The 12,334-nt window shown below is 42.6% G+C and overlaps 1 protein-coding gene across 1 annotated transcript; it reads left to right on the forward strand.

The window, feature by feature from the left end:
* Positions 1-633: 633 nt before the first annotated feature.
* DDOST (dolichyl-diphosphooligosaccharide--protein glycosyltransferase non-catalytic subunit) lies at positions 634-8,713 on the forward strand. The gene is made up of 11 exons (XM_075605912.1): positions 634-833; positions 2,147-2,257; positions 3,094-3,180; positions 3,843-3,946; positions 4,094-4,188; positions 4,423-4,516; positions 4,762-4,910; positions 5,052-5,199; positions 6,950-7,070; positions 7,427-7,533; positions 8,106-8,713. The coding sequence occupies exons 1-11, from the start codon at positions 677-679 to the stop codon at positions 8,253-8,255; spliced, it is 1,323 nt and encodes a 440-aa protein (XP_075462027.1). The 5' UTR covers positions 634-676; the 3' UTR covers positions 8,256-8,713.
* The last annotated feature ends 3,621 nt before the right edge of the window (positions 8,714-12,334 follow it).

Raw genomic sequence — 12,334 nt, forward strand, 5'->3', positions numbered from 1 at the left:
TGTGTGCACAAATGTGTGTGTGCGTGTACATAGACATACGCATCTATACAAGCATATTCACGTTTACACACATCTATACAAGCACATACACATCTATACAAACACATAAAACACACACACACAAGCACATACTCACTCACACACACCTATACAAGCACATACACGAACGAGTACACACACATCTATACAAGCACATACTCATACACACACAAACCTATACATCTATACAAGAACAAACACATACACACACCTATACAAGCACATACATGAACGACACACACCTATTCAAGCACATACACGAACGAGTACACACACATCTATACAAGCACATATTCATACACACACAAACCTATACAAGCATATACATCTATACAAGAACAAACACATACACACACCTATACAAGCACATACACGAACGAGTACACACACTTAGATCTATACAAGCACATACACAGAGGAGTATGCACTCACATGCACATGCACATACAGGAGTATACACACGCACATACATGCGTGTATACACATACAAGAGTATGCACACGTACACAAGAATAAAGAGGAGGCGGCAGAGCGTGATTGGCCGGCTCGCTGCTTCCGGTGACGTCTCGGTGGCAGAGCGTGATTGGCTGGTTCGCTGCTTCCGGTGACGTGTCGGTGCTGCCCCGGTGACAGAGGGATGATGGCCGCTCTCTGCCGCTTCCCGCTCGCCGCGCTGCTGGGCGCCCTGTACCTGCTGCTGAGCCCCGGTGTCTCCGCCACCGGCCGCACCCTGGTCCTGCTGGAGAACAGCAACCTGCGGGACACGCACTCACTCTTCTTCCGCAGCCTGGCCGGTGAGGGGGGGAGGCAGCCGGTAACGGGAGGGAGGCAGCCAGCCGTTAACGGGAGGCAGCCAGCCGGTAACGGGAGGGAGGCAGCCGGTAACGGGAGGGAGGCAGCCGGTAACGAGGGAGGCAGCCGGTAACGGGAGGGACACGGTGTGGCCTGGCAGCTGCCACTCACACTCCAACAGCATCAGTGGCAGCCCCGTGAGCGGAGGCACAGTCACTGACAGCTGAGTGTTGTTTCAGAGGAACTTCTACTTGTTATTTAAGTACACATACTGAGTGTTATCCGGCCCTGTTATACCGCCTGTTCTGAGGCAGACATGGCTGCACCTCGTTGGATCTGATTTTATATTGTACCTTGCGAGCACATGGGAATTGTGTGTGTGTTTGTGTTTATTCATTTGTTAATTTATGCTAACACATCCAGAACTTTGAGAGTTATTTATTCCTAGAAATCAGTATTAATAACAGGGTTTGTAACTACATTGTCTTCGGTAACCTGCTTTAAAAATATATATTTTTGATCATGTTGGAGTATATACCAATTAGAAGTATGGTAAATGATTGCTGTTGTCAGTACGGCACCTGTACTGACACTCCTATGTGATATAGACTTCATGTATTTTTGTCTTCACCTGGACACTAGTTGGTTGATCCTGGGGGCGGAGTTTCCATGTGCAGGAACACTGCATAGATCAGGACTACAGGATGGAGTCTTCTAATCTTTGATAAAGCGCCTTTGCGAAACGCATTGGTGTTTTTTACCATGTCTTTTTATACTGCTGCCAGTTCCAGCCCTCAGTATTTCTCTGTGCACCTCCTATTCTCTGTATTCTTTCTTCGTTACTGTACCCTGCAAGAAAGCCGCCTGCAAAAATGTGGGATGTCAAGGGCAGATACAACTATGTTTGACTTGTATCACTTGAGAAAGTAGGTGTGAGCCACTTTTCTTTTTCCAACGGGCTTCTAAGCATTACAATTTAGTTTGTAAGGCTAACCACAACACCATGGTTTTGGTGTTTTTTTTTTTTAATAGAAAAGTCAAAATTAGTGTGTGTACTCACACACTGCATCATAATCATTCCAAGTCCTGCTTTCTCCCACAAAAATCTAGAATTTATAGCCCTTTTTCGATGTTAAAACAAATTAATAAAAAAAAAAAAAAAAGATTTAATCGCTAGTATCACCTGCACCACAGGACAGAGTGAAGCAAAGGTTCATGAAGATATTTTGGGGTTTACTTTTGATGTAAGTTTCTGTTGATAGTGTGTGTTGGTCACTAATCTCCTGATTTTACAATATTATGCTTTCTTTTGCAGACAGAGGTTTTGACCTTTCCATCAGGACTGCTGACGACCCAAGCTTGTCCCTCATCAAATATGGAGAGTTTTTGTATGACAATCTGATTATCTTTTCCCCTTCAGTAGAAGGTATGTTTGTGTCATTCAACAATATTAGATCAACATTTGTATAACCTGGAATTGTATCTTTGCAGCCACAAAATGCTTTTTCGTTACTTGCATGTTCTTAATAAATGAATATGAACAATTGTGACCATTAGATATTAATGTTGACTGCTTATCAATTACTGAGGCCTGCCTTATCAACACCTTCCTTATCTTTATCTTGCTAAAAGTTTGATTTATGCTGTTACTTTTTTTTTATTCTACACTTTCAGAATATAAAGCACTAAAAAATATAGAAATAATGAATACCTGTGCAAAGTGTTAGTTTATTATCTTGTTTGTAGTTACAGCGGATAAGATAGACAAAGTGACTTATTTATCAAAAATGTTTTACCTGGAAGTAATACATTGTTACCTCTCGTTTTCATGTATGTCCTGGGCACAGAGTTATAACAGTACATGGTTACATTAAATGAACAAAGGTTATACATTCAATTCACAGTCATTTCATGGAGAGTTGGAGATAGGATTATGGGTGTATGTAACATTTACACACAAGATTAAAATTGTGGTAGGATAGGCTTGCAATGTGTTAGAAGAGACCCTGCTTCCAGGAGCTTACAATCTATAAGGCCAGGTAAGTTTGAAATATTGGGTACAGGGGATAAAAGGACTGATTCTATAGGGGATTAAAAGTAGCAAGGAGCTAGCAATGAGACTTGACCCAACATCCCACAAATGTGTGCCGTAACCTTTTCTTATTAATGGAAGAGTTCCTTTGATTCATTATGTATGTGAATAACCAGGACATTTTTACTGAAATCATAAGATCACTTTTATCTGTAATGTTTCTCTTTCAGATTTTGGTGGAAACATCAATGTTGAGACTATCAGCGCTTTCATCGATGGAGGTGGAAGTGTCCTAGTGGCAGCTGGTTCTGATATTGGTAAGTCTGGTGTTCTCACGGTGGCTCAGAACATGGTCATTCATTATAATGTATCCATGCAGAACTGTGAGTCATATTCAGAAGCCCACACTATTACTAAAAATAGGCTTCATTGTTCAAGGATACCCCTCTTTATAAGAGATGTGTCCTCTTTCCTGAGCAGTACATGAGGAACTGCTTCAGTTAACTTACTCGAGATCAAATGTAACATACTGGGGGAAGTCGAAAGAACCAACCACTGAACGGTAGCTGAAATGTGTTCAGAAGCACACATTCTCATTAGGAGAGAATAGGCAAGCTAAGTTTTTAAAGCCGCTGCACAGGGGGAACATATTACTGGGTAATGGGGCGACGCATACAATCTTGCAGCAAAGGTTAAGAAGCCACTATCCACCACTGGAAAATAAATTCTATTTTGTTTGACATTTCTGCTACTATATATATATATAATTTTTTTTTTTTTTTTTTTCAAACAAACGCCAACCACAACATAACAGGGGTCCTTGTTCTTTATAGTTCGATAGCATTGACTTTGTGTGGGGCTTGCCTAATTGTCGCTCTCACACTTTATAGCATTAAGCCCATAATATCTTGCATTTCTATAGTAGAAACTTTGAGTTACTTAAACAATTTGTTAATCATCCTTTTTTGTAACTTTTTAGGAGACCCACTGCGTGAATTGGGCAGCGAATGTGGAATAGAGTTTGATGAGGAGAAAACCGCTGTTATTGACCATCATAACTATGACATCTCTGACCCAGGCCAGGTGTGTGACCAAGAAAACCAGTATTGTGAATGATGTGGGTGGGGCCTGTTTGGGTTACTAACAAAATGGCAAGTTTCTTACCTTGCTTTTGCAAGGTTTCTAATGCAGCAATATTTTACATTCTCCATCTTGTGTTTTTGCCCAAAGCACACACTTGTTGTAGCTGATCCAGAAAACCTTCTGAAGGCCCCAACCATTGTGGGAAAAACCGCTTTGAACCCTATTCTGTTCAGGGGAGTTGGGTAAGTGCATTTTGCTTGCTAAGTTGGGCATTTCATTAGTTTTGGTTTAGATGCTGTATACACGTGCCTTTGTGGTTGGTTTTACGTGGGATGAACTTGATCCCCGTTCTTTACCAAGGAAGAGTGTTGATACCCATGTGACAGAATCTGACAAGCTTACTGGACCCTAGGTTTGCATTGTGATTGGGTCTGTCCTGTGCTGCGTTCTTAATATGACTTACTTTTTCCTTGCAGTATGGTGGCTGATCCCGATAACCCGCTGGTACTGGACATTCTCACTGGTTCCTCCACCTCCTACTCATTTTTTCCTGATAAACCTGTTACACAGGTATGTCTCCTCCATCTAAATGCTTAGCTGGGGTAATCGCCAACTATCAATGGCTAACAAACCTTGGCATGTTTATATGCTTTGCCTACTGAGTCTAATCTAGTCGTCCATGTGCATTATTACAGTGAAATACTTTGTGAAATACTTTGACCAGGTTCTTGCTCACTGCACTTTATGGCATAATGCAGCTCACCTATATTTTGTTATACTTCTTGTGATTTTAAGGGCGTTTTTGTATCCCATAGTACCCGCATGCTGTGGGAAAGAACACCCTTCTGATTGCAGGGCTGCAAGCCAGAAATAACGCCCGTGTCGTGTTCAGTGGATCCCTAGACTTTTTTAGTGATGCCTTCTTTAATTCTGCCGTGCAGAAAGCAGCTCCCGGCTCTACCAGGTAACACAGCCTTTCCTTCTCCACCCTTTCTTGTGAGAGTCTTCTCTGCTTCCCCATCATAAACAAATGACAAGTGTCATGTCTTGCCTTGGCTGCTCTACTTGATGTTCTGTCCTCAGGTTCTTCTTACTTATTCTATAGGTTCTCCAAGACTGGGAACTATGAGCTGGCAAAGGCTCTTTCCCGTTGGGTGTTTAAGGAGGAGGGAGTTCTAAGAGTTGGCCTGGTCTCACACCACCGTGTTGGCGAAACTTCACCACCCAGCGCTTACACCATCACCGACCTTGTGGTAAGATCGATAATCTAAGAGAGAAAGGTGCAGCAGGGAAACCAACCTGCCAGAATCCTATATTCGGGTATCTACACACATTTATGAAAGCTTCCCTTCAATTTGAATGTCTAACTGTGAATCCAATATATATATACAGGCATACCCCGCATTAACGTACGGAACGGGACCGGAGCATGTATGTAAAGCGAAAATGTACTTAAAGTGAAGCACAGCCTTTTTCCCACTTATCGATGCATGTACTGTACTGCAATCGTCATATAAGGGCATAACGCCTTTGTTCCAGAAAATGGAGACCGCGCTCGTCTGAAACCTTCAAGGGGATTCCTCTGAGATGCCTTTCTTCCCGCTGCTCCTTCTCCCTCCGGTGATCAGCCGGCCACAAACAGTCCAAGTACAAAACAAAGGGGAGATGGAGCGCAGAGAAAGAAAATGCCAAGGTAAGATAGGGTCAATTTATTTGAACAACAATGCACAGTATTACTTACAATTGGTTTAAAACAGCATACATGTAGAAGTTCCCACAGAGGTCTGTATATGCGTCTGTTTGGCACCCCCTGTCCCGACTGCAACACACTGCTACCGAGTCTCACAGGGTCCCTGACCCGGAACCGGAAGTGTAACAACCCAAAGGTGGTAGGCGGGCTCTCGAGCTATGGCAAAGGCTATGGCAATAGCAACAGCCACTCGTGAGATGACAGGGGGATATCAGCAATACTGGAATTGGGAAAAATCTACCGTGCTAGAAATGCACTCCTACCCAGGAGTGCAACATAAAAGTATTGAGCAACCCTCAACGCGTTTCACTGACGAAGCGCTGTACTGCGTGAAACGCGCTGAGGGTTGCTCAATACTTTTATGTTGCACTCCTGGGTAGGAGTGCATTTCTAGCACGGTAGATTTTTCCCAATTCCAGTATTGCTGATATCCCCCTGTCATCTCAAGAGTGGCTGTTGCTATTGCCATAGCTCGAGAGCCCGCCTACCACCTTTGGGTTGTTACACTTCCGGTTCCGGGTCAGGGACCCTGTGAGACTCGGTAGCAGTGTGTTGCAGTCGGGACAGGGGGTGCCAAACAGACGCATATACAGACCTCTGTGGGAACTTCTACATGTATGCTGTTTTAAACCAATTGTAAGTAATACTGTGCATTGTTGTTCAAATAAATTGACCCTATCTTACCTTGGCATTTTCTTTCTCTGCGCTCCATCTCCCCTTTGTTTTGTACCATAACGCCTTTGTAACAGGCTCTATAGTCTCCCCGCTTGCGCACAGCTTTGGTACAGGTAGGGAGCCGGTATTGCTGTTCAGGACGTGCTGACAGTGCATGCGCGAGCTGCAGTTTGCCTATTGGGCGATATGTACTTACTCGCGAGTGTACTTAAAGTGAGTGTCCTTAAAGCGAGGTATGCCTGTATTATTTTCTATAATCTTTGTACCTCTTTTCGCAGCTGAAGATCTCAGATCTCTCTAATGCATAAAAACTGGCATCAATAGAATGTAAAGAAGTACTGACATCTGTTCCGATTTTAAAATACATTTTTGTGATCTCCTACTGTATAAATACTTGGGGGGGGGGTGGCTGCTATGTAGTTTACGTCACAAAGGTAGAGCTAAAGCAGCTCTTGGCTTTATAAAAGTGAAGAATGTGAGCTCATGTTTTTTATCCCTTGTGTTGGGCTGCAGCTTTCTCATGCAGGGGGGGGGCTTATTTTATTGCTCTTGTGTGTTTTTTTTTTTTTTTTTTACAGGAGTACAGCATTGTGATTGAGAAGCTTACTAACGGCAAGTGGGTTCCCTTTGATGGGGATGACATTCAGCTGGAGTTTGTTCGCATTGATCCATTTGTTCGGACCTTCCTGAAGAAGAATGGTCAGTTCATGCTCCGCTATTTCTTCTGGTTGTCCGGTGAAGGCTTTATACCGGCTTCACCACACTTCAGTCTATCTGATTTTAAGACCAATTATATCCAGATCTGAAGTGAATTTGAATTTTATAATCTGACTGGACTGGATTCTTTAATATTTGACAGTTTTTTTTTTTTTTCTTTTCTTTAATCATTGTCTGTTTTTGCTCTTTAAACATATTTTCCTTGTCTACGTTGCTTTAGTTTATTTTCCGCGTGACTTTTATACTTGCATGTAACCCTTTATATTATATTTCTGATGTGGTTTTTTTAAACACCATTATTTTACAGCTAATATACTTATTTCAATTTCCCTTTTTAGGTGGAAAGTACAGTGTACAGTTTAAACTACCGGATGTTTATGGCGTGTTCCAATTTAAGGTGGATTACAACAGACTGGGATATACACACCTCTACTCTACCACCCAGGTGAACCCATTGCTTATATCTGTGAAACGTGTCCTGTCCCAGTTCTGTTTCTCTCCATGAGAAGGATTGGCAGTTTGGAACTCTTTCCCGCATCACCCAAATTATCGTCCCTCTTCTATCTTTTGCTGCAAGGGAATTTGCAGTCCTGCAAGATCAGGCTCTCTGTCACTACAGGGGTTAATGCTTTCACCGAATTGTATTATATGATGCTAGTGTAATATAAACTCATTCCCTGCCTCTTCCTCACTCACTGAGAATGCAGTGCATTAGTTTTCTTTTATGAAGGTGACACTAACCCTGTCAAATTATTATTATTATTATTATTATTATTATTATTGGTGAACCAATTAATAAATGCAGTTTCTTTTCATTCTAAATTGAAAGGCACATGTATAACTACACGCCCTTCGTTTGTTGGCCAGTAATCTTGTTACTGATGACCATGTTGATGTCCTGAAAATGCCAGCACTCAATGTTGTGTGTAAAAGCAACACTTAATCCAGTTTGCATCTGCACCATCCTAAACCTCTGTTTAAAATCCCCTTCGTGTGTGTCCTGTTTTCTGCTTACAGGTGTCTGTGCGACCTCTCCAGCACACACAGTACGAGCGTTTCATCCCCTCGGCCTTCCCATACTATGCCAGCGCCTTCTCCATGATGGCCGGACTCTTTATATTCAGCATAGTTTTCCTGCACATGAAGGAAAAGGAGAAGTCTGACTGAGGGAGCTATGAACTCCATGCGGCGCACAGCGCAGCCTGCTCGGGCAGATCCGCAGCAGCAGGGGCCACACAGGGAGCAATCAACAGGATGGGAGAGGGGGGTGGAATCTGTCACTGGTTGGGGTAGAAGGCTGCCATTTATTTTTTTTATTGGAAGGTTTGGTAAAGTAAAAATTCATTTTTTTTAATTTTTTTTTATAACTACTCTGCTGGAGGGTATGTCAAACATTGCAGTATGCTCCAGCACAGAAGGGGCCCATCTTTAAAGGGGAAGGCATGTAAATGAAAGAAACCAAAAACAACTATATCCTCTCCAGCCATGATGGTCTGATGATAATGATCTTATATGTAACGGGTGTATTTTTTGTTTTTTGTTTAAATGTGACAGGCACTGGAAGATTTCCCTTTTTTTTTTTGACCATTTGTAATAAAGTAAAACTCGTGTTTTCTTCCCCCACATCTAGCGTTTTACTTCGTCTTTGAACTATAAGGTTTTATCGTAATAGGTTTCTATTGTGGACCATAGGGCTGCCACACATTAATATGAGTATTTGTACATATATATTTCCGGTGTGTTTTATCATAATTGTAATTTCTTTACAAATTTGAAAAACAATCAAACTTAAGTTTTGAGCCAGTGGTTACAAACTACGCAACAGGTATTATTTGATGAGTAATTAAACTTTCATGGATTTGTAGTATTCCTGTTTCTGAGCATAAATATGCTGCAATGTAAAGGTTATTTTGTATGTGAATCTTTCACTGGCCACTTAATGCTGCTCAATCCATTTAAAAAATAAACCAAGTGAAATGGTCAGACTGCCCCCGAGCTATTAAAGTTTATCAAGAATTGAAGTTGGGTGCAGATTAACTAATTATTTATCAAATGTTTTACCAGGAAGTAATACATTGAGAGTTAACGCTCGTTTTCAAGTATGTCCTGGGCATAGAGATAAGATGACAAATAATACATGGTTACAAATACAGTTGCATAAGTGAACAGGGTAAACATTATATACTAGACATTGCATGCACAGTTAGAGATAATATATATTATAGGCGTATGTAACAGTTACAGACCAGATTAAAATGTGAGACAGCTTTAGTTGCCAGAAACTGCATCTGGTTTCCACTTGCAACTCTTCTTTGCCCACCCACGCCAGTTCCTACTAGTGCCCTTATAGCTCAACACTTTACCAGTCCCTTTTAAAGAAAATTTATGCCCAGTGAAAACATTGCACTTTGACAAGCCCCATCTGCACCAACCGGCTCGCCAAGCGCAGCTCTGTGGCTTGCAACCAGTTGCTGAGGAGGAAGTCTCCCATCTAATGTCCTCATTCCCACTCTACAACCTGCACTCTCCATCCTATACCCTCCACTCTAACTATTGCTACCCCAACTCATATCTTCAACCGCCTCTTAGGCTAGGTCCCCAGTGGCCACAGCAGCGCGCGCCGCACACCAGGTACAGCCTTCTATGGGGCAGGTTCCCTGTCGGCGTGTGTGGGTACACTGGCCGCGATGCGCGACCGCCTTAGCCAAAAGACAAGATTTTTGGCCACGTCGCGGCGGTTCAGCCAATGAGAGCGAACCAGCTGCGTGATGTGGCCACGCCCCTGCCATGCCTCCTGTCGCGATTATCTGCTCTTCTGCAGCTCAACCGCAGATCCCGGCTTTCACCCGTGCATGTGCGGCCAGGCACGCGTGCAGCAGTTAACACAGGGGCCGGAGCCTTGGCACAGGTTTGTTTGCTTGACCCTTCAAGCATATTTCTGTGACACCCATTTAGCAACAAAAAACACCTCGGAGTTCAATGCGGAGGACCGGGTGCATTCGTTACCCGAGTTGATCCTCATTCACCGTGTCGCGTGCGCCTGTCTGTGACGATCGGGAGAGTAACCACATGAGGTTGGACTTACCCCTCTTCCACCTTCAATGACAATGTTTGAACCATGGAGCCAGGAGTGGGCGCCTTCCCTACCGGCGCTACCATCTATCCTCACGTGTACATTCACCCCTCTGCCTTACAACGTGGCGCTTTTTTTGTTTCTCTTCAGAAATTGGAAATATTTCTATCAGGTCACTTGTCTTTCTGCTGGCTCATGGAGGTCCTGATCTTAAATTTAACATGTCAAAAACGAAACTTATAATTTTCCCTCAATCTAAGTTACACCTGTACCAGATTGCTCAACTGTAATAGGTGACCACTAGGACTCCGACACCACAAACTAGATGCCTAGGTGTCATTCTTGACTCCCTCTCCATCCCACACATTCTATACTGCAATTATTTCTAATATATTATTTCTGCAATATTGCTAATCTGTCCCTCACGGCACAATCCACCACAGTTCTTATTCAGGCACTCATTATATCCTGACTGGACTATTGCAATCTGCTTCTAGGTGATCTGCCCCCTCTCCAGTACATTTGAAATGCTGCAAATATCATTTATCTCACCAACCCCTCTTCTTTTGCTGCCCCACAATACAATTGGCTACACGCACTGTGCAGAGTCAAATTCAAGACACTTGTGCTCACCTACAAAGATATGGAGTACAATTTTGGGCACCAGTCCTTAGAAATGACATGGAACTAAAGAGAGTGCAGAGAAGAGCCACCAAATTAATAAAGGGGATGGATAATCTGATCTATGAGGAGAGGCTAGCTAAATTAGATTTATTTACATTAGAAAGAGGCGTCTAAGAGCGGATATGATAACTATATACACATCTATTTGGGGACAGTACAAGGAGCTTTCAAAAGAACTATTCATCCCAAGGGCAGTACAAAGGACTCAGAGTCATCCCTTAAAGTTGGAGGAAAGGAGATTTCACCAGTAACAAAGGAAAGGGTTCTTTACAGTAGGGGCAGTTACAATGTGGAATTCATTACCCATGGAGACTGTGATGGCAGATACAATAGATCTCTTCAAAAAAAGGTTGGACATCTTTTTAGAAAGGAAAAGTCTACAGGGATATACCAAATAAGTATACATGGGAAGGATGTTGATCCAGGGAATAATCTTATTGCCAATTCTTGGAGTCAGGAAGGCATGTATTTTTCCCCTTATGAGATATTATTAGATGATGTGTCACTGGGGTTTTTTGTTTGCCTTCCTCTGGATGAATATTCTTTTAAGTACAAATATAGGATAAAGTATTGACCTTCTAAATTTAGCACAGGTTGAACTTGATGGACGTATGTCTCTTTTCAACCTCATCCACTATGTATGCATAACACTGCTTATCTCTACATACAGTATGTGACCAACTTTCAAGTACTGTACCACACGCATTCTATGCTTTGTTTGTGATGTACGTCTATCCAGCTCCCTTATTACTTCCGCCCGCTCCCACCTCCAAGACTTTTCCCGTGTTGCACCCCAACTCTGGCATTCTGTACCACACAGGGTCAGACTCCCACACCGTACTGTACATGTTAAAGTTCCCTAAAAACACACCTTTTCAAGGAGACATACTCAACGCTCTCCTCCTGACTTCTTTTTTTAACTTTTAATCATAGATCCGCATACAGGCAGTCCTCGGTTATCCAACAGAATCCGTTCTGGAAGTAGCGTTGGATAGTGAAACCGTTGTAAAGTGAGTCCCATGTTAATCAGTGACGGTGAGCGATGGATAACGCATTTAGGCGTCGGATAACGGCTCTTAGGGTTGCATTTTAAAGCGTTGGATATGCCATTTGTTATAAAGTGAAACGGTGGATAACGAGGACTACCTGCACTTAAATTCCTCATGTTGATAGCCAAACCCTTGCTGAGAAACACACACTATTCCTTGTGTCTTCCTTTTAGATTGTAAGCTCCTGGGGCAGGGATCTCCTTATTGTCTCATGTTTGTCTTAACATATATGTACTCTTGATAGACAATGTTATTGTCTTCCCTCCCACATTGTACTGCGCGGTGGAATATGTTGGTGCCACAGTTAAAAGATAAAGGTATCTACACAACACGATAGCTCACCAATTGCTCAATAACAATGTAAAGCAGATCTGATAATAATGCATCCATATACAAATTGGTGGTGATACACCCTCACAAGGTCGGCCTTACCTTTGGCG

Source organism: Ascaphus truei, chromosome 6 (assembly GCF_040206685.1).
Source record: "Ascaphus truei isolate aAscTru1 chromosome 6, aAscTru1.hap1, whole genome shotgun sequence".
Lineage (NCBI taxonomy): Eukaryota > Metazoa > Chordata > Amphibia > Anura > Ascaphidae > Ascaphus > Ascaphus truei.

Coding starts and splice junctions, on each gene's coding strand:
- DDOST (XM_075605912.1), top strand. CDS start 677: ATGATGGCCGCTCTCTGCCGCTTCCCGCTCGCCGCGCTGCTGGGCGCC. Junction 834..2,146: donor CTTCTTCCGCAGCCTGGCCG/GTGAGGGGGGGA, acceptor TTTCTTTTGCAG/ACAGAGGTTTTGACCTTTCC. Junction 2,258..3,093: donor CTTTTCCCCTTCAGTAGAAG/GTATGTTTGTGT, acceptor TTTCTCTTTCAG/ATTTTGGTGGAAACATCAAT.